The 22790-nt window shown below is 47.7% G+C and overlaps 1 protein-coding gene across 1 annotated transcript; it reads right to left on the bottom strand.

Moving 5' to 3' along the window:
* Nucleotides 1–247: 247 nt before the first annotated feature.
* Nucleotides 248–3978, bottom strand: LOC143838789 (uncharacterized). The gene is made up of 4 exons (XM_077340699.1): nt 2042–3978; nt 1309–1392; nt 1045–1128; nt 248–765 (listed from the first exon to the last, which is right to left on the bottom strand). The coding sequence occupies exons 1-4, from the start codon at nt 2661–2663 to the stop codon at nt 266–268; spliced, it is 1290 nt and encodes a 429-aa protein (XP_077196814.1). The 5' UTR covers nt 2664–3978; the 3' UTR covers nt 248–265.
* Between the last annotated feature and the right edge of the window lie 18812 nt (nt 3979–22790).

The raw sequence follows: 22790 nt of genomic DNA, 5'->3' as shown, positions 1-22790 counted from the left end.
ATTGCAAATTTTATAACAAGACTCCAGTGTGACTTCTTAAACTCGCACATATTTAACCCCACACCACACTCCTAAAACTCCTTGAACTAACACCCCTCCAACCTCCAACCCACACAGCAGTACCACAATATACACAATCACTAGAGAGGCCGCTTTCAGCCTTGCAGATTCTACAGTAGGGTACACAGAGACAGAGTCAAAAATATAAACTTTATTCAACAAACAACAAAACACAGATAACATGAAATAGAAAAAGTGGGCAAAACTAGGAGGGGGAGTACTTGTCTGCTGGTTTTATTTTTCTCTTTCCGAGAATAGTCCTCCTTCTTGTTTGGGTGGAGGCATTCTGAGAGGGAGTCGGTGGGGTGGGTGCTGGAAGTGGTGGTGTTGGTGTGGGTGGTGGTGGGGGGGCGATTTGTGGAGGGTAGGCCCTTTCCATGACCGCTACAGCCCTCTCCATGAGTCTCCTTATCAGACGCACCTCCTCCACGCCTTCGCGTAGGATTTGGTTTGTCTCTCTAAGGACTGCCCTCAATTTTCTCCCCTCCTGGGCAATGAGTGTGAGCATGGCTTGGTCAGCGGCCGCGGCACGCCGTGACTCCTCATAGCAGTGCTCAAGGAGCCTCTCTCCCACGCTTGTCAAGACGGAGACGCGCCTCAGCCTGCCGCGTTCCCTCGTAAGCCTCTCCTCTGCTGGGAGCGCACCTCTAGGTGGTGGGCTGCCTGGAGCCAGGGGTGGTTCCTCCTCCTCATCTGAAAGAACCTCTGTTGGCAAAAAATGAGAAACAAAACTGTTAGTAACATCCAAAAAGTCAAAACACACCATGGTGGACATGGTGTTCTTTTTTGTCCCCGTGTTTTCCTGCCAAGAATTTAAACAATCCCCGGCGAGCACATGGCTATTGTTTGTTTGCCCATGGTGTGCTTTTACTTTTGCCTACTTTCACAGCAGGACTCTCAACAATTAAAAGGGAGCACATGGTTAGTGCCTAGCGACATTGTCCTGCAGCTATGGCTCGAAAGGAACAGGTCATGCACGCTCACCATCTTGAATCTGTATCCGCCTGCGCCGGGCAGGAGGTCCAAGCACCCTAGGCTGTTCCTCCTCCTGTGTTCCGGGTATGAAATCTGCAAAAAAAGGAAAAAAAACAGATCTAGGACCAAAGGGTGGCAAAGCCAGCTTCAAAGCCTACACCAGCAACGCAGAGGGACTCTCTTCTTTCTCTTAGCAGTGCTGCTGCCCTGCACAAACAGAAAAGCACAAAGCAGTTAAAACAGCCCCCCCCCCCTATTTTTACTAATACCTACCAATGTTAGTTGATGCCCCCGAATCACTATCCACGTCAGGTGCTGCTGGAGACTCTAGGGGCCCCGTCCCTGGCAACTGTGTCTCTGTGGACAAGAGCAGAAAATAGTGAAAAACGAGCAAGCATACACCATGAACCACAAAGCAAGCTCCCAAAGTTGTGAGCCAAAGTACTGCAGAAGGCCTATGGGCGAGGCATGCTGCAAATATTTTGGGGCTGTTGGTTAAACATGACCGTTTCAAATACTAACCACATCAAGCACTCCACAGCCAACCATCTTAATAAATCTTTTAAAAATTAAAATTAAATTATAAAATTAAAACCGTTTCAAATACTAACCACATCAAGCACTCCACAGCCAACCATCTTAATAAATCTTTTAAAAATTAAAATTAAATTATAAAATTAAAACCGTTTCAAATAGTAACCACAGCAAGCACTCCACAGCCTACCTTCTTTTAAAATCTTTTAAAAATTAAATTATAAAATTATAAAATTAAAACCGTTTCAAATAGTAACCACAGCAAGCACTCCACAGCCTACCTTCTTTTAAAATCTTTTAAAAATTAAATTATAAAATTATAAAATTAAAACCGTTTCAAATAGTAACCACAGCAAGCTCTCCACAGCCTACCGTATTATGCGTTGCAACGAACACACGAGAAAACGATGCCCAAACGTCAGAACACACATTTGCTTAAAAGGAAATATAAAATAAAAAGAAAATCACTTACCGGAGGCAAGGGGCGTTTGCTCAGGAGCCTCCTCTGGCTCCCCAGGAACGATGGCGATCAGGTCCAGCGTTACCGATTCCGCGGCTCGTTGCTGGACGGGGGGTGGAGGGCGAAAGCTGGAGGAGGTTCCCTCGCCGGGATCCTCCTCAGCGGGTGGTTCCTCGACCGGGGCAGCCGGCTTCCGAACCACCTTAAGGCTCCGGCCGACGCGCTTCGGCCTGCCGGATCCTTCCCCGTCCCCGTACAGCTGGCGCTGCTCCTCGAAGTAGGGGCAGGTCACCTTTTCGTTGCCGGAACCCTTGTTATGGTTCACGGCTCTCATGTACTCTGCCCTCATTGTCTTGGTCTTCGACCGGCATTCAAGGCCGGTCCTGTTGTGGCCCAGGGCGCGCATCTTAATAGCCACTTGTTCAAAAACCTCCCTATTCCTGTGGGAGGACTGGAACGCGTCCTGGATTTTCTCCTCCGAGAAAATCCCGATCAGGTCCCTGATCTCCGCGTCCCTCCAAGTTGGGCCACGGCCGGTTGCAGGGACGGACGAGGCTTGAGAAGACGATTCCATGTTGCTTTTGCTAGTAGCTGAGCAAAATGGTGGTGGGAGGTGCAGGGTGCAACGGATCATATACCTTCCCGCACACAAAGACAAAGGGACTAGCCGGCTCCTGATTGGTGGAGGGCAGCAGGGGACACGCACATTGGCCACATCAGGTCACATGTCACGTTCAAAACTCCTCGCGCGGGAACAGGATCTGCTCCTAATGGCCAGATTGGCGCCCTTGTTGTTTGACTTAACGCATGCGCGTATTCGTTTACACGCGAGAAGAGCAGTTTGAACATGCAGCGGGAGCCATTTTAGGAAAATGTCCGCCATTACACAAACGCATGCCGGTGTTCAACCGAGAGCAAGTGCGGCAGTACTCGGCAGTTCCCCAATAATATTCACCAGCCAGAGCATAAATCAACCAAACATGACATGTAACTGGCGTACGTTCGTTGGCACGCTCAGAGGAATGTTTTTTAAAATGAACGGGGGACGGCGACTCCGCTTGCCGGAGGTCTAGCCGCCAATGGAAGGGGTTGTCCGCACCCAAGCACAAGCACGCACCGGGAACCACACAAAGACCCACTACACATAAGCCGCCCCTCATGATATCACCTCGAATCATGTCTATTGAACCCCTGTAAGCTAAGCAGGAGACTGCGAGCGGCGACCGTTCGTTGGCACGCTCAGAGGAAAATTTTTTAAAATGAACGGGGGACGGCAACTCCGCTTGCCGGAGGTCTAGCCGCCAATGGAAGGGGTTGTCCGCACCCAAGCACAAGCACGCACTGGGAACCACACAAAGACCCACTACACATAAGCCGCCCCTCATGAAATCACCACGAATCACGTCTATTGAACCCCTCTAAGCTAAGCAGGAGACTGCGAGCGGCGAATGTTCGTTGGCACGCTCAGAGGAAAATTTTTTAAAATGCTCCCTGTACGTTGACTCCGCTAGGACTGGCCGATGGTAGACGGGGTTTTAAGCTTTGGGCAAATTTTGGGAACGTGACGGTGTGTGCCACTGTGCTTGTGAAAAACTCTTGTGGTGTCCGGGCAGAATTTCCGAAAGTGATCGTGCTTGAAAGCCAGTCGCTGTCCCGTTGCCTCGTAGATCCCCGCTCGCTCGGAGAAAAAAAAAATGGCGAACAGTTCGCCGGAAGTTTGGAGGACAGGCTCGGGAGGAGGGACTTTGAAGAACCCGCAACAATGGTAACGCACAGGTCTTTAGCGCTACTGTTGCAGATTGGTTGCAGGAGTGTATCGCTATCCGGAGGGTGAATCCAGTTTTCTGGATTCCCCTAGAAGCGCTACAACGAAGCGCTTTTTGCGGGTCGGTTTCAGGATTGTTGCAGATTGTTTACGACGTCGTGCGTTATGGCAAATTAGTAGCGTTTTCAATCAGCAACCATTGTGCTATTTTTAAGCCGTGGGAAATGCCCCATGATATCTTGGTATATAGAGCCTCCTGTGGCACAGGATAGTAAGGCAGCAGAAATGCTGTCTGAAGCTGTCTGTCAATGAGGCTGGGAGTTCAATCCCAGCAGTCGGCTCAAGGTTGACTCTGCCTTCCATCCTTCTGAGGTCGGTAAAATGAGTACCCAGCTTGCTGGGGGGTAAACGGTAATGACTGGGGAAGGCACTGGCAAACCACCACGTATTGAGTCTGCCATGAAAACGCTGGAGGGCATCACCCCAAGGGTCAGACATGATCCGGTGCTTGCACAGGGGATACCTTTACCTTTTACCTTTATCTTGGTATATATAATGAAAGTAATCCAGAAGAAATCATTCAGAGAAAAACGTTTCCAGCAAACAACATTGTACAAATATCACAACATAGAGTCCACCCTCCAAAGCTACCATTTTCACCAGGAAAGCTGATCTTGATGGTCATGGGTTGTAACTCTGGGGAGGGGGTCTCCAGGCCCCCATGGTCGTTGGCAACTCTGGCAGGGTACTTCTTGGCCCTCCCCTGCAACAAGTTGCCCAAGCTGATGGAAGGCAACTGCGCTAAGAATGTTACATCAGCTGCTTGCACTGGATTGGCTCTCTGGTCTCAGCTGACTCGCCAAACCCAGAGGATTCTGGGCAACTGTGTGTGGGCCCAGTTAGAATGGCCTGAAGTCCCCTCCCTGTCTTAATCAGTAGCCCTGGTGGCAAAGAAAGCCATTCTGCAAGTTTGAAGCTGGTGCTTCCTTCCCACCTTACAGGCTGGCTCTTTAAGCAAATGCTGGCAGGGGCTCATGGAAATAGTAGTCCATGGACATCTGGACATCATTGTAGTCCATGGACATCTGGAGGGCCACAGTTTGACTACCCCTGGTCTAGACTCTAGAGGGAATGCTATGCCTGGTCTGTTTCCTTGGTGCTTGGGGGGCAACAGTGGGAGGACTTCTGGAGTTCTGGCCCTGCTGGTGGACCTCTAGGAGGCCCCTGGGCTTTGGCCACTGTGTCACAGAGGGTGGACTAGATGGGCCATTGGCCTGATCCAACATGGCTTATGTTCTTACAGCAGACTGAACAACAGAGGCGGCAAGTTTAGAGGTTGAAAAATAATAAATGACCAGGAATGGATGATCCTGTTCTTATTCACTTTAAACTACTTTTTAAAAATTAATGTTCCTCGTTTGTTGTTTCAGAGTTGGTTCGCCAGCTGCTACCTGATATGAGCAGACAGCCTAGGGATGCAGTCTTGGGAGGTAAGAAAAGAGGCATCACATCAGAATCACAGGATGGCATAATTCTGCTGTCTCCTGCATTGGTCAAGCCGTACCTGGAGTGCTGTGTGCAGCTCTGGAGGTCTCACTTCAAAAAGGACATGGACAGAGATCGTTCAAAGGAGAGCAACGAGGATGATCCAGGGCCTGAGGGTTGTGGGAATGTGGGAAGAGGAGGTTGAGAGGGGACATGATTGCTCTCCTTAAGTATCTGAAAGGTTGTCACTTGGAGTAAGGCAGGGAACGGTTCCTATGGGCAGCAAAGGATAGGATCCACAGTAATGGCTTTAAACTACATGTAGAATAGTACTGGCTAGATATCGGGGGGTTGGGGAGGGGAATTTCACAGTCACAGTAGTCCAGGAGTGGAGTGGGCTGCCTAAGGAGGTAGTAATCTTCCTCTCACTGGTGGTCTTTAAGCAGCAGCTGGAGAGATACTTATCATGGATGCTTTAGGCTGATCCTGCGTTGAGCAGGAAGGGTGGACTAGGTGGCCCATACAGCCCCTTCCAGCTCTATGATTCCATGATCTCATTGAAACAAGAATCTAACTCTAATTCATCGGACACAGTAACATGGCTTGGAAAGTACTTGGATCATACTGTTCTCTAGCTGCTTGCCGATGAGCAGTTAGGGAGTAAAAATAACCATCAAACCACATCTTCTGATATGTGCCAGTTATGCTCTTCAGAATGCCTGCTCCTTGTGTTCCCATCTTTTAGGACTGCCAGATCACAGGGCCGGTTCATTCCCCTGGACCAGCCTCCCAGAGTCGGGACGGAGGAATTCTTTATTTATTAGAAGACAGTTGCATCGGTGGAGAATAACTTTCTTGGGCAGATTTAGCTATGGATTTAAACCGACATGGTTGCTTTTAATTGGAGCACTTGTTTTCCATCTTGGTTTTCCATCTTGGTTTTTAATTAGTAGAGGTTTTAACTCCCCCCCCCTCCGTGTGTGTGTGTTTATATTGCTAATGAACTTATTCTTTTGTGCGTTCTTGCCACTAGTTGATTGCTAATTTCAGGAGATCTTCAAGTCCCACCTGGAGGGACGGTCCAGGTCAAATGGGATGAAATTAATGCAAAAGAAATTCCTTCTAAACATTGGAAGAAGTTCCTGACAGTCAGAGCAGTTTCTCAGTGGAATAAGCTTCCTCAGGAGGAGGTGGGTTCTCCATCTTTGGAGATTTTTAAACAGAGGCTGGATAGCCATCTGACGGAGAGGCTGATTCTGTGGAGGTTCAAGGGGGTGGCAGGTTACAGGGGATGAGCGATAGGGTTGTGAGTCCCGCATAGTGCAGGGGGTTGGACTAGATGACCCAGGAGGTCCCTTCCAACTCTATGATTCTATGATTCTATCCTTCAGAACATGGCTTGAGATGCTAGCTGGAAATACCCTCCCATAACTATAGCCAGCAAAACGGCCGGCTTTGGGAGGATCACACTAGCTCGAGTTTGTTTAATTAAACAATGGTTTTGCATGACGTCTGAGCCAAGCCACAATGAAAAGAGATGGAAGAGGAGAACATCAGAGAAGAAAGAATGGCAAGAGACCAAAAGGGCAACTCCATTTTAAAATGTTATTTGGCAGTAAGAAGAACCTCAGTTTTCTAAAGCAGCTGTCCCCAACTCCCAGTTCAGGGACCGGTACCAGGCCACGGCTCCTCCTTGTCCTCCTCCCCAGATGCTGCCTCAGGGGCTGCCCTACCACTCTACTGCCAGCTCACCTTTGGTGCTCTCCAGCGGCCGCCATGGCTGGGGCTCCCCCTCAGCTTGGCACTGTGCAACTGGTGCTGGCAGCGCCCCCCAGTGGGCAGCGGGACGTCAGGGGTGCCAGCAGAAAAGCAAATGGAGCAGGGGCTCAGGCGGTGGTGACATCCCTCGGCAAAAGACTACCCCCCCCCCAGGCCTCAGTAAAATTGTCAAGCGTTGACCGGTCCCCAGTGATGAAAAGGTTGGGGACCAATGTATTAAAGAACCAAGTGTGAGTCCCCGAACATCTTTAAGGCCAACCAAGCTGAATTCTGGGTATACACTTTCATGTGCACTCACACTTCTTCAGATGTACATGAAAGCATATGCCCAGAATTAAGCTCTGCAGTCCTAAAGTTGCCACAGGACTTAAAACAGGGGTAGTCAAACTGCGGCCCTCCAGATGTCCATGGACTACAATTCCCAGGAGCCCCCTGCCAGCATTCGCTGGCAGGGGGCTCCTGGGAATTGTAGTCCATGGACATCTGGAGGGCCGCAGTTTGACTACCCCTGACTTAAAACTTTGTTCTGCTGCTTCAGACCAATTCATCTCCACAGCTCAATTTAAGCTCCGAGGCGTAACTGATGCAATCCTTTGTACTAATTTCATCCTCACTAAAGAAACACATTTTAAGATAAATACTCCATAACACACAATAGGACATCTATCTTGTGCCATCAAGCTGTCTGGCCAATAAGGAGAGCTTCTTGGCCTTGGTTTTTATGCATTCCTCAATTCGATATTTGTAAAGGAAATAGCAAGTAGACCTCTCCTTTTCCTAGGCCTAAAACAGATGAAATCCAAGGCACAGCTGAGTGAAAGGGATAACGTTTCAGAGAGCGGAAGGTGAAACCAATCCAAGGATACACCTCTGACAAGGAAAAGCCAGACGAACACGGCTTGCATGACCAGTTGCATTTAGCATGGTTATCTATGGCCCAACAGGGACACCAAAAGAAGAAGCGCTACTGCCACCTGCTGGGAACACTTGCAGACTGCACTTCTAGGGTCCAACAAAAATTGCACATAGCTGATTTGGCTGGATCTTGCGCATGGCTGGCTCTTGCAATACCGTAGGTCACCCACAGCCCTATCGCTCATCCACTGTAACCTGCCACCCCCTTGAACCTTCACAGAATCAGCCTCTCCGTCAGATGGCTATCCAGCCTCTGTTTAAAAATCTCAAAAGATGGAGAACCCACCACCTCCCGAGGAAGCCTGTTCCACTGAGAAACCCCTCTAACTGTCAGGAACTTCTTCCGGATGTTGAGACGGAATTTCTTTTGCATTCATTTCATCCCATTGGTTCTGGTCCGTCCCTCTGGGGCAAAAGAGAACAACTCTGCTCCATCCTCTACATGGCAACCTTTTAAATACTTGAAGATGGTTATCAGATCCCCTCTCAGTCATCTCCTCTCCAGGCTAAACAGACCAAGCTCCCCCAACCATTCTTCATACGTCTTGGTCTCCAAACCCCTCGCCATCTTTGTTGCCCTCCTCTGGACATGCTCCAGTTTGTCAACATCCCTCTTCAACTGGGGTGCCCAGAACTGAACACAGTACTCCAAGCGAGGCCGAACCAGAGCAGAGTAGAGTCCATGATCCGGACACGATACTCCATTTGATGCAGCCCCAAATCTCATTTGCTTTTTTAGCCACCATGTTTAATTATTTTAACATATATTCCGTAATCTACCTTGGTTCTTAGAAAGGAGAAGCAGCATGGTGCTGTAGTCAGAACATCACACGCGGATCAGGGAGACCCAGGTTCGAGTCCCCAGACTACCATGGAAGCTCACTGGGTGACCGGGGGCCAGTCACACATGCTCAGCCTTGCCTACCTCCCAGGGCTGTTGTGAGAATTAAATGGAGGAGAGAGATGCCTGCCCTTTTGGGCCCCCTTTGGGAAGAAAGCCAGTGGATAGATGAAGTGAATAAAGAAACAAACAATGCAACAATCGTACAATATACAGTGATGCGTGAATGCAGCTTTTGATTCCTTAAAAACAAAAATCTAAAAGTAGTGTTGGACAATCCCTTTATTGGGACTCACTAAGCTAGCACGGACAATCAACAGGGTTTTTGAGCCCATTAGCAAAAGTTATATAAAGCTGGGAGGATTTGGTGTAGGACAGGCCAGAAAGCCCTGTCCTACACACTAAGTTTTGGGGTGGAATAAAGACTAAGTGTTCCAGGGACTTAATCAGGTTAGGTTGCCAACTCTGGGTTGGGAAATACCTGGAGATTTGGAGGTGAAGTCGGGAGTGGGTGGGATTTGGGGCAGGGAGGGACCCCGGTGGAGTTTAATGCTATGGAGTCTACCCTTCAAAGCAGCCATTTTCTGTCTTCTGGAGATGAGTTACAATTCCAGGGGATCCCTAGCATTAGGCTGTGCCTGGGACAAAATAAAACTCACAGGATGCCCCAAAAGCTATTTGGCACAGCCAGGAGAACAGCCACTCCCTCTTTTTGTTTGTTTATTATTACATTTCTATACCGCCAACTCCCGGGCCAGCTGGCTCGTGGCGGATCACAACAGAATAAAAACATACAGACATCAGATGGCGAGATTATCATCTCGCCGATAAATACATACAGAACCCACAGTTTAAAAACTGGCAAAGATGGCAAGCCTAAAACTCCTACCAGACCTAAATTCCTCGCTCATCCAATCCTGGCAGTATCAACCAGATGTAAGCTGGGGCGATGGACGGCCCCGGGGGGGGGGGGCGGGGGAGGTCCTGATACCACAAAACACAGAAGTCAGAAGAAAGATAGATTGAGTCCAGTGAAGCCTTTAAGACCTAGGACATTTTGTTCAAACTATAAGCTTTATAGGTCTAAAAGGTGCCCCTGGACTCAGATTTTGTTCTGCCGCTTCAGGCCAATACGGCGACCCACCTGAATCTGTCAGCCGTTATTAAGTTCTGTCTCCAGCATCAATCAGAACATGAAGGTCCCTGCTTTTTTACTTAAGCATTTACAAAATCCATCTCCGTCCTTTCTTCCCTCAGAAAGGCCGAGGCAGCCAACAATTCAAATGTTGTGGGGAGAGGAAGGGGAAGGCGACTGTAAGCCGCTTTGAGCCTCCTTCGGGTAGGGGAAAGCGGCATATAAGAACCAACTCTTCTTCTTCTTCTTCTTCTAAAACAGGGCTCCCCAACTGTTTATACAAAGTGGTTGGGGCCAGGTGGAGCAGATTTTTTGGTTAATGCTGCTGCCACCACACCCCGAGGGTCTACACTGGCACCTGTAAAGCCAAGAAAAGTTGAAATCACCCAGAATTAAATATATTGGTCTGAAAGGTGCCATTGAACTCAGAGGAGAAAACTTAACAGGCTTGAAGATCTTTGCATTTTCCTTGTAACTCTTGCTTTCCTCCACCTCTTCCTTGCAAATGATCGTCCTGCTCCTGACCATAAGTTCCTTGACTTTCTTCAGCTGGCCCAGACGTTCCCAAGACTTTTGGAAAGGTTCTGGTGGTGTTCTGAGCAGGAAACGTCTGGTTATCTTTCCTGGGCAAATGGACGAATCCCATGCCAAATGTTTTTTGGGGGATGGTTTTCAGTCATTCAGACTCCTCCAGACCTATTGTTCCCCTCCCCTTCCCCTCCTCCTATTTCGTTTAATAAAATTATGGCATCTATGACCTCTGTCTGTGCCCCAAAGCAAGGATTAAAACTCTAACCACACAAAAACAACCATAAATAATGAAGTCATTGTTCACGGCAGTTCCCACAACCCTCCAGATTATACAGTAGACTCGAGTAACCGGGCGTTTTGTCTACTGTTCGGCTTTGTTTTCTGCCGCATTGCAATCATTCGTCCGACCCGCCTCTTTCCTTTGTCTCAAAATTATGAGCGGAGTGCCAGTTCACTAGGGTCGCCAACTCTGGGTTGGGAGGTTCCTGGAGATTTGGGAGGGTGCGACCTAGGAATGGAAGGGTTTCAGGAAGGGAAGGAGCTCGCCAGGGTATAATGCCCACCCTCTCAAGTAGCCATTTTCTTCAGATGTTCTGTGTTGCCTAGAGCAGGGGTAGTCAACCTGTGGTCCTCCAGATGTCCATAGACTACAATTCCCAAGAGCCCCTGCCCGCGAATGCGGGCGGGCGGGCGGGCGGGCGGGCAGATAGATAGATAGATAGATAGATAGATAGATAGATAGATAGATAGATAGATAGATAGATAGATAGATAGATAGATAGATAGATAGATAGATAGATAGATAGATAGATAGATAGATAGATAGATAGATAGATAGATAGATAGATAGATAATGTGTGTGGGGAACTCTCATGGAGGGGCACTAGATAAGACCAAGAAGTAAGTAAGTAAATAAATACTATTGATTTTGCAAATTAAAAACAATTCATAATAAAGGCCGCCAAAATGACTAACCAATATTCATCATAAAAATAACTAACATCATAAAATGACTAACATCATTAAAAAACCATCTTGCTGCAGTGTTTCCTCCCCTCCCCAAACTCCACCAGCCTCAGCCAGAGGCACCTGCCACCACCCTCAAATCTCCCAGATCCAGAGGTATGGTTCCCAACATCAGGGGGGGGGAAGGGGGCTGGAATTCTCCTGCTTTCCAGTCTACAGAGACCAGCTCCTCAGGAGGAAATAGCAGCTGCAGAGTATCAAAACCCTGCTGGTCCAATCCTGTTGGACAAGCTCCTAGATCACTGATGGGTACAACTTGCCTGGTTTTGAAGAGCAAAATATTGCTTTTAGTGTATTTAAGTAACGCCACGCTGATATCCCAATAAAGAGGTGATTGAACTCCCAGTGGTCCTGGCTGCCCTCAAATCCACGGATTTAACTCAACAGCCTCATGTACGTAATGGAAGTTTGGGGATCTACAAGAGATAGTGTGTCCAGCTGTGAGCTGGTAAATAATTGGGCCTGGGGAGGATGGGATTTGGGGAGAGGAAAGACTACAGCAATGCATAAAGCCATAAATTGTACCTTCTAAAGTGGCCATTTTCTCCAAGGGGATGTTGCCTGGTAGTCTGGAGGTCCGTTGTAAAAGCAGGACATTTCCAGGTGGCTCCAGGGGAGGTTGGCAACCTCAACAAGGACCCTGGTGGTTTCTAGCAACGGTGCGCAGTGGTGGGACAAAGAAAGAGGTCCGGAGCACTTAGGTTTGGTCAGAGAGAGAGCTTGCGTTTGGAGGTTAACTGCTTGTGAGACACTCTATCCCCAGGTTTGCCAGCTTCCAGGTGGAGCCTGGAGATTTCCCAGAATTCCAAGTGATCCCCAGTTGACAGAAACAAGTTCCCCAGGCAACCCTATTCCGCCTGCCCCCAATTGGTGGGAAATATTTTTGCCCCTGCTGCCCACCTGAGGCACTCTTCCCTTCACCTGTCCGAGTCTGAGGACTCCACAATAAAAGTGCCGGTTATTCAAACACTGTCTGTGGTAAAAGAATGTCTCCTCAGACATGGAAAGAAGGCCCTGGAGATTAGCCTGTCGGTCCCCCAAAAGAAATAATGGGCACTCCTGAGTGAAATTAGGGGCTGGGCCTTCCGCCCCTCCTCAGAAAGGGACACTGCCGCTATCTGTTACGTTGCCGTCCCATCTGGCTGAAACGTGGTCAACCACTTTGTCAGTCTGCCATAAACCACAGGCGGACCCAGACGGCGTGAACAGCTCGGCTGTGCTTCACCAAAACTCTTCATGTATGACTGCAGATGCCGGTCTGGGGAGGGGGGGCAGACAGTGGAAAGCCAAGCCGGGAGAGCCGGCACATGAAAGGCAGGGCTTCCCAGAAGCTGGGATGCTTTTGGCCTGAACACAAGTCAGAAGCCAGCCTCAGGGGAAGGAGAGGCTGGGAGGCAAAAGAAGAGCGTGGCGGCATATGCACTCTGGAATAGTCTCTGATGGCAAAGGCACAACCCAGAATGAAGGAAGCTGTTCCATCCGCCAGTTTTACAGCTCCAAGCAGAAGGCAGACAAAAAATGCAAAGGGCGTGACCCCATTGCTCTCATTAAACTTCCAAATGAGCTGATATCTGGGATTTTCATCCACCATTTTGAGAACATTGCTCTGTGCAAATTTCCATTCTTCTGAATGGCTAAGGTCCCAGCGTTGTGTCCAGCTTTCAGCCAAGGGCAGCAAAAATATGCAAGGTCTGCAGTGCGCATAACTGAGAAGAATATACAGGGTGTCCTGCAGGAGGCATCTGAGGAGATGTATATTTGGCCTAGATTGGATAGAAACCTCCTGATGATTTTCAGATTATCTTCTTCCGTGTCTTGAAGTGTGAGGAGTCTTCCTGTCTTTTGAGTATAGTTCTTCTCTGCTTGCGTTCAGAACAGCAATTGATAAAACAGAATGAAAACAGACAACAATCAGCAGTTAGGTCTCTCTCCCTCTCTCTCTCTCTATACATAGGCCTTTCTCTTCTTGAATAAAACTGTTTTGTTTTTTAAGTAGTCTGGTGCTCCCCTCTCTGCGTATTCAGACTCTGCCAACAAAAAGAACCCATCCCTTCCTGTAGGCCTCAGTGCGGTTTAATTACATGTAAAGAGCAGTGATCTAATGCCCTTGTGTTCCTTCTTTTGCACAGAAAGAATGTATTTCTGGCCTCAGCGACAGAGATGGGTGGTAACATCGATGTTTCAAACCGTCAAACCCCGTCTGGTGTGGGAGTTTTCCTTCTTGCTGTCCTAACACAGTCCCAGTTTGATTTCATGTAACTCCACTCAAAGAGTAGAGCACAGTCATCAGAGAAAGAACCCTGAGGGATTTAAGGGGAGCAAAAATCGATTTCAAACCAAGAGAGAAATATCTGCAGAAATAGCTATGAATAAATCGGACTCTAGCATGGAACTCTTACGGAAATCCAGGGGGATTTTGTTAACAATATGCTCTGCAGTCAAGACAGATCGTCTGAACTAGGGTGACCAACTTTAAACTACAAGTACAACGATATAGGCTAGATATCAGGAAAAAGTTTTTCACAGAGTAGTTCAGCAGTGGAATAGGCTGCCTAAGGAGGTGGTGAGCTCCCCCTCACTGGCAGTCTTCAAGCAAAGGTTGGATACACACTTTTCTTGGATGCTTTAGGATGCTTAGGGCTGATCGTGCGTTGAGCAGGGGGTTGGACTAGATGGCCTGTATGGCCCCTTCCAACTCTATGATTCTATGAACTTCTAGGTAAGGCCTTGAGTCCTCCGGGAAGTGCAATGGATCGGCAGGCCACAAAGATTAGCTCCTCTGAAGAAAATGGCAGCTTTGGAAGGAGGACTCAATGCAGCTCTTCCCTGCTGGGTATACTCCTCATCCCAGGCTCCACCATCCTCAGGTAATGCCTCCCCCCAAGTCCTCAGAATCTCCCACGCTTGACAATGCCATCCTAAATAAAGTCACGCCTTTCTAAGAGCACTCATTTCAACGGACTTGGAAGGGAGTGACTCTGTTTAAGTTTTCAGTTCAGACCGCAGATTGTACTGAGGTCCAGAACTGACTGATTTCTGCTAAAGTGCTCAAAACGTCGAGAGCTACATCACATTGTTGGGATCCCGTTACCAGAACAACAGAACACACCTTTTCTGTTTGTGTTCACTGGGCTTATAAGGACTTCAGAGTCTAGGAAGAGAAATACTCCCAAGCTCATGGAAACTCTCCTGGGGGAAGGGATAGCCATAAAGCAGGCAGCAAGGGCAGAAATGACCCACAGTGGATATTATTCCTTTTGCTAGCCAGACTCCACTTGGTTGCTGAAATCTTGGACCAGTCTGTCTGTTCTCTACAATTCACTTTTTGGGTTGACAACTTCCAGGTAGGGCCTTGAGAGCTCTCAGAATTACCGCTAGGGTCGCCAGCCTTCCTGCCCCTTTGCTGGAGGCAGAGAATCCCAGGTCCCATCCCCCGTCATCGATTAGATGGCTGGGGGGGAAGGGTTGGCAGGAGCAGATATGTACAGGAAGTGACATCATCACATTAGTGATGGAACAGTGACACTCTGATACCTGGTTAAAAACTCTAGGGTAGAAGACATTTTTACCAAAGAGTTTTTGCCCAGACACCAGAGTGTTACCATGACGGTACAACACAATGACATCATTTCTGGTACACATTGGAAGCGATTTCACGACACTGCTGGGCATCCTTCCTGCTCCTGGTTAAGTTCCCCTATCCCCCATTAGCTCAGTTGCCAGGAGGGACCCGGCAAACCTAATTACAGATGGTCTCCAGATGATGGAGATCAGTTCCCCTGGAGAAAATGGCTGCTTCGTAGGACAGATTCCTTGGCATTGTAGCCCACCCTCCTCAGGCTCTACTCCCAAATCTCGAGGCATTTCCCCACCTGGAGCTGGCTGCCTTAACTTAGCACACAACCATGAGGAGATAGGAGAGGTGAAATTGCCTCCTTGGGGTTTTCTGAACCAGGCATTAAGGTAGCCCGTTACATGACCCCAGCCCCACATGTATCACGTGCTGCTTTTAAGTAAATAACAAATAATTACAACCTCCCTCCACAGTGGAGATGACAAACTGAATCACTGTTCTACACGCATTTCTACAAAACAACATAGTTCTTTTTTAAAAAATTAATAAAAGCTATTGCTTTTGGCTTCTTTATGGTGTATTCTGCCCCCCCCCTCCCCGACATGTTTTTGAAATGCATTGCAGCTCTAATTGATGTTCCATTAAGAAAACAATTTGGCCTTCACAGAAAATACTAACACCATCTAAAGTTTTCTGCGAACTCAGGAGAGGAATCCAAAAAGCTACGAATGATCAAGGGACTGCTGACGGACCTGGACCTGAACTCCTGACTTGATCGCTGAAGCCTCCCCATGTGCTAAGAAGCCTGTCTCGCTCCGTGGCTCCGTTAAACATTTGGAGCAATTCCCAAGTCCCAAATGAGCTTCATAAATCCACAGCTGCTGTACAGCCAGAACGTCAAGATGACCAATGATTTATTAAAGAACACAGGATGGGGAATTGGGATTCTCTCTTGGAGAAAAAAAAAGGTGGTGGTGGAGAATTGATGTGTCAACAAAATATTGAATAATTCTCAGAACTGAGAATCAGTTTCCAACGTTGTTGATTTATTTTTTTAAACTGTGATCCTGCCCATTCCTATTTCCTGAGCTTAATCTACAAAGGCTGGAGTTTTTATTTTATTTATTTATTTATTTGTCTATTATATTTATATACCACCCTTCCCGGAGGCTCAGGGCGGTTTACATAAGAACAGTACATGAAACAGTCTATAACATGTGAATAACCATACAATTATACAGTACAATCGCTGTGGAGTGGTTAGGAGTGCGGACCTCTAATCTGGCAAGCCAGGGTTGATTCCCGGTTCCTCCTCTTAGAATCATAGAGTTGGAAGGGGCCATACAGGCCATCTACAGGCCCCTAAAGCATCCAAGAAAAGTGTGTATCCAACCTTCACTGGCAGTCTTCAAGCAAAGGTTGGATAGACACTTTTCTTGGATGCTTTAGGATGCTTAGGGCTGATCCTGCATTGAGCAGGGGGTTGGACTAGATGGCCTGTCTGGCCCCTTCCAACTCTATGATTCTATGATTCCTCCACATGCAGCCAGCTGTGTGACCCTGAGCTCTCCACAGAGCAGTAATATCAGGGGCTTTCTCAGCTTCACCTACCACACAGGATGTCTGTTGTGGGGAAAGGGAAGGCAGTTGTAAGCTGCTTTGAGACTCCTTCGGGTAGAGAAAAGCGGCATATAAGAACCAAACCTTCTTCTTCTTCTAAACAAAACTGAATACAAAGACTCCAGTTCTGTGGGCAAGCCCCATTGAAATGAATGGGAAATGTCCACCCATCTCAATGAGGCTTGCATAGGGAATTTCCTTGTGGTTTGTGACTAAGGAGAAGCCTGAGAGAATTCCAAGCCCCTGACCATCTGGTTATAAAATAAATTAATTGAATAATGCTGAGAACACAGAAGAAAGCCAGCTGTGCGTCTCCCATGTTTGCAGAGGGCCAATCATTGGCTTATTCATTATTCATTGGTTTGTTCATTGATTCAGTTTATATACTGCCCTTCACTATGATGTCTTGGGGCAGTGTGGGCTCCCCACTTTTAAACTGATTTCTCTAGATGCCCTACGTCCTGAAAAGCTTCATCCACCCATTTCCTTATACTAAGCTTCTGTTAAAGGACACTAACCACCCAGAGCCGTATGGAAGGGCGGTATAAAAATCTAAATAAATAAATATTAAAATAATATTTAATAGGTTGGTTAAATCGGGAACTACTAAAAAATGCATCTCCTTTTTGGAATGGGCTACTGAAGACAGCCCCTTGAAATATCCTTATTTGTATAAGAACATTTAACATCCAGTGGATATTTTAGGGACATCCACTTGAATACCCTTGTTGTTGTTTTAGGTGCAGTGATCTTGGAGCCCAGGAAAATAAAATCTGTCACTACCTCCATTTCTTCCCCATCTATTTGCCAGGAATTGAGAGGGCCGGATGCCATGATATTTGTTTTCTTGATGTTGAGTTTCAAGCCAACTTTTGCACTCTCCTCCTTCACCCGCATCAAAAGGCTCTTTAAGTTCCTCTTTGCTTTCTGGCATTAGAATGGTATCATCTGTATATCTGAGGCTGTTGATATTTCTCACTGTAATCTTGATCCCAATTTGTGACTCATTTGACCATCCTAAATAGCCATTATTCTTGAACTACCTGGGTATTTTCAGTTCATAAGTCTGGTAATCTTTGTACTAACCCTGGTACATTTTTGGTGATTGAAAAATGATATAACACATATTTTAAGTATGTTTGTATGTTTTTCTAAAACAATTGTGTGTACATAATATTGACCTCTGAGGAAGAGCTGTATAGGTCAAAACATGTTAGGTCTTTAGATGTTAGGACATAACTAGCTTATATATGTGTGACTTGTGTCACTCCCTGCTATTTTAATTGATTTTTATACTACTACTACTACTACTACTATTATTATATTCAACTTATACCAAGAGCCAGCTTGGCATAGTGGTTAGGAGTGCAGACATCTAATCTGGTGAGCCAGGTTTGATTCCTCACTCCCGTTGGGCTCGCCACAGCACTGACCGAGCAGGAATATCAAGGCTCTCTCAGCCTCACCCACCTCACAGGGTGTCTGTTGTGGGGAGAGGAAAGGGAAGGCGACTGTAAGCCGCTTTGAGACTCCTTCGGGTAGAGAAATGTGGCATAGAAGAACCAACTCTTATTCTTCTTCAGTAATATCAGGGCTCTCTCAGCCTCTCCTCCCTCACAGGGTATCTGTTGTGGGGAGAGGAAAGGGAAGGCGAATGGAAGCCGCTTTGAGACTCCTTCAGGTACAGAGAAGCGGCAGATAAGAACTCTTCTTCTACTTCTTCTTATATCCTGCTACTCACGGCAAGCCATCTCATGGCAGGTTACATAATAAGCCCACATAAAAGACAATCCCCATTAAAACCCCATTAAAGCCATCATCCGTACAGTTTACAGTTCATGGCATAACAGACATCGTCTCCCAACCAGTGCAGCTACTTGGGGTTCCAATCCTAACTCATCTCTGCAAGCTGGCTGGCTGGCCTTCTTCCAGTCATTCTCTCAAGGTTGTGCCTGTGAGGAGGCTGTAATAAACTGCTTTCAACCCACATTGGGAGAAAAAACATCTAAATAAGAGATGATAATCTACGAGATGATCATTTTCTCCATTCCCCATTTTACAGATTTGAAATTGCTTTGTGCTTAGGATTAAAAGGTAAAGGTATCCCCTGTGCAAGCACCGGGTCATGTCTGACCCTTGGGGTGACGCCCTCTAGCGTTTTCATGGCAGACTCAATACGGGGTGGTTTGCCAGTGCCTTCCCCAGTCATTACCGTTTACCCCCCAGCAAGCTGGGTACTCATTTTACCGACCTCGGAAGGATGGAAGGCTGAGTCAACCTTGAGCCGGCTGCTGGGATCAAACTCCCACCCTCATGGGCAGAGCTTTCAGACAGCATTTCTGCCGCTTAGCACTCTGTGCCACAAAGAGGCTCTTGTGCTTAGGATAGGTTAGCATAAAAGAAGGGAAACTTCTGGTGATGGTTTAGAGTCCGGATAGCGCCACTGAAATCTAGACTCTAGTTGAAAGGATTCTTCAGAGATATCGAGACAAAGATCTAACCGCTCGGCTTTGATTTCCTGAAAAACAAATGTTTTTATTGTACCTTTGAATGCGCAGCCGTCTCAGACGTTCCCATAGGGCAGGCCGCAGTTTGAAATTATTACCGTAGCATTTATTAAGATTTCTAACAAAATGTTCCTGCCAGCTGCCAAGAGGCCCCTGTCTGCCTGGACACAATTAAAACACATGTAGCCGATTATTTTAAAAGATATCAAAGGGAGGGTTCGCCCCGGCTGTCAGAGACAAGCTGCAAATCTTAAGCACGCTTATTTGGAAGTAAATCAATGGGTCGCGGTTGACCCACGGCGACCCTGAAGGCTTTCCAAGGCAAGACACTGATTGGCCATTGTCTTTGCAGCAGTGCTGGACGGGCTTCAGTCGTCTCCCATCCAAGCGCTAACCAGGGGTGACCTTGTTCAGCTTCCGAGGGGTGATAAGATCAGGCTAGCCTGGTCTATCCAGGGCAGGGCTGGCGGGATTTTTCCCCTCAGTAAATATATGTCAAGTCAGACTGGAAGGAGGAGGAGACGGTGCTGACATACGTGAAAATTCAGGCTAAGTGAGTTGGAAGCAACCTTTGCAGGATCGGAGGCAGAGCGGCAAGTCTTGCCCAGCTGGAGTTCAAGGTGGAGCAGGATGCAAAAGATAAATAAGCCAAGAGCGGGGTCAGGATAAGCAAACACAGTGGCCAACAAGCCTGGAGAGAAATGACATCTCCCTTGGACAGAGGTTTAATGGGACTCTGTTGTGGGGAGAGGAAGGGTGCTTCTTCTGGATGTATGGAAATGGGCAGATGAAGCTTTCTAAAGCATGGAGTTAATCGATATACTATTAAGAGAGAATCAGGAGGGTAGCCGTTTCGGTCCGAAGTGACAGAACATTAGAGCAATGGGCAGTTGAATCTTTGCATGGCATGCAGCTAGATGACATTGCCTGGTAACCAAGGTCACGTGAAACCACTGCTAAAGGGACAGGGCTTTCCCCCCACCCTCTGGGTTGTTGGCAGGCCTAGCTGAACCATTTCTGGCCACAGGCAGTCTTGGCTAGGAGAGCTCTGCAGCTGGGACAGTCCAGGCCCAACGCAAAGACCCATTCTCTTCTCTTCCACAGCTGCTCCCCTCTGTGTGAAGGGCGGACTCCTTTTCCCAAGGACTCCTGTGATGCCTCTTCCCTTCCCTTCCCTCTGCTGCTTTCTCACCAATTGCCAGATAAAAAGAATCTACTCCTTGGCTCAGGAAAAAAACAGCAGCTGCTGCTGGAGAGAGAGAGAGAGAGAGAGAGAGACCCATCTTTAGTAGAGGTGTAAGTATGTGGAAGTAGGTAGTTGCTGCTTGTTATGGCATGGAGCTAAATAGCACCACCTGGGCGTTGTTGCATATGCCGGAAGCACAGCGAGAGGGACCAGTTCAAAAGCTCTGGCAACTCTAGCAAAGGAGGTGGTGAAGTTTGACAAAGCAGCAGAGAACAGGGCTGGGAAAGCCATGTTGTAGAGCTGCCAAGATGGAGATTGGCAACCTTAGAGATCCAGTTTGGTGTAGTGGTTAGGAGTGCGGACTTCTAATCTGGCATGCCGGGTTCGATTCTGCGCTCCCCCACATGCAGCCAGCTGGGTGACTTTGGGCTTGCCACGGCACTGATAAAGCTGTTCGGACCGGGCAGTGATATCAGGGCTCTCTCAGCCTCACCCACCCCACAGGGTGTCTGTTGTGGGGAGAGGGAAGGGATGGCGACTGTAAGCTGCTTTGAGCCTCCTTCAGGTAGGGAAAGGCAGCATGTAAGAACCAACTCTTCTTCTTCAGTAATATCAGAGCACTCTCAGCCTCACCCACCCCACAGGGTGTCTGTTGTGGGGAGAGGAATGGGAAGGCGACTGTAAGCCGCTTTGAGCCTCCTTCGGGTAGGGAAAAGCGGCATATAAGAACCAACTCTTCTTCTTCTAGATGCTGGGGAAAGAAGCAGAAGTTGGTGGTGCCCACCTGTATCCCCACAACATGCATCTGCGCTTCAGCATGTGCTTACCATGCAGCATAGTATATCGGCAGGAACATCACGAGTCCTAATCCAAAGTAGGCCCTCACTGTGCTTTGAGAATTAGCACCTGGTCCCAACTCATTTAAGAAGGCCTTGGCTAGTTTGGCCTGTGGCAGGGTTTTCCTTGCGCTTCCCACTTCCTGTGCAGGAAAACGTAGAGGAAGCCATGTGGCCTGCCTTCCCAGTATCCCTTCTAATCAAGAAAGGAGTTCATCTCTTGCTTCTGTACTTGCCGATGTGTTGAAGACTGCTAGGGCAGAAGAGGAGTTGCGATGCCCCACGGCAAACCACAAGTGATTACACTTGGATAGCATTAGCTTAAGACAGAGCTTTCAGCACTGATTAAGTGCTGGGATTACTTGGATTTGTCCTGGGAAATGTCAGAAGACCTCCAGAGCCCTGTTACCACATGCCTTCCCTTCCCATAAAAGAAAGGGGTACCACAAAATAAAGATCCCTCCCTCCCTTAACATCTAGCTAGCAGGAACCAAGCGATCAAGAAAACCTTCCTGATCTGCATTCACCTTGTTAAGCTGTTGAGAAGAGCCCACCATTGCATTTTTCCCATTTAGAAGGTATTTCTCCCATCTCTCTATGAGCCTCTTGTGGCGCAGGGCGGTAAGGCAGCAGACATGTTGTCTGAAAGCTCTATCCATGAGGCTGGGAGTTCGATCCCAGCAGCCGGCTCAAGGTTGACTCAGACTTCCATCCTTCCAAGGTCGGTAAAATGAGTACCCAACTTGTTTGCTGGGGGGTAAATGGTAATGACTGGGGAAGGCACTGGCAAACCACCCCGTATTGAGTCTGCCATGAAAACGGAGAGGGCGTCACTCCAAGGGTCAGACATGACTCGGTGCTTGCACAGGGGAGACCTTTACCTTTACCTCCCGTCTCTCTAGTTAATTATTTTTCAGTAAACCTGCCCATTCCTTGCTTTCCTTAGAACCTTCAATCATTGGGGTAGGACCCTGGGATTTGCCCAAGGATAACATCCACACACCCGTGAGTTTATTTCATTTCTATATATACAGATATATAATGTAATGTAATCTGTTGACCGCTTTAGCACTTAGGCTCAAGGAGGCGCCTTAGATTTTAGAATGTAAATATGACCAACCCACTGTACTACTGGAAAAATCGTCGTCTTATCCCTGGCTGGGAAGCTTTTGACATTGCCACCAGGAAGTGCTCATGACTGGACTGGCCTTTAATGTTTCATGGATCTCCGTGAAAACAGAATTCCAGCACAAAAGAACACTTAATATTTGGATTATCGGGGATCAGATTGATTTCGAAGCAAATAAACAGAGCTGACCTAGAAAGGTTTCTAAGAATTCTACCCAGGTCTGTTTAATGGGCCTTACACCCAAGCAAGGCATTTTTAGGATAGCATTGCAAGATTTACTGTTGCATCCGGAAGAAGTTCCTGACAGAGCAGTTCCTCAGTGGAACAGGCTTCCTCGGGAGCTGGTGGGTTCTCCTTCTTTGGAAGCTTTAAAGCAGATAGGGCCCATTCCGCACACATAGGATAATGCACTTTCAATGTGCTTTGGCAGTT

This window comes from Paroedura picta, chromosome 5 (genome assembly GCF_049243985.1).
Source record: "Paroedura picta isolate Pp20150507F chromosome 5, Ppicta_v3.0, whole genome shotgun sequence".
Lineage (NCBI taxonomy): Eukaryota > Metazoa > Chordata > Lepidosauria > Squamata > Gekkonidae > Paroedura > Paroedura picta.
Note: the sequence above shows the minus strand (reverse complement) of the source record. Positions and strands in the feature narration are given on the sequence as shown.

What these genes read in the sequence shown, in the direction of transcription:
- LOC143838789 (XM_077340699.1), bottom strand. Translation starts at nt 2,663, where the DNA reads ATGATCCGTTGCACCCTGCACCTCCCACCACCATTTTGCTCAGCTACT. An exon ending in GCAAACGCCCCTTGCCTCCG is followed by an intron (nt 1,393 to 2,041) that starts GTAAGTGATTTT and finishes TCTTGTCCACAG; the next exon opens with AGACACAGTTGCCAGGGACG. An exon ending in GCGGATACAGATTCAAGATG is followed by an intron (nt 766 to 1,044) that starts GTGAGCGTGCAT and finishes TTTTGCCAACAG; the next exon opens with AGGTTCTTTCAGATGAGGAG.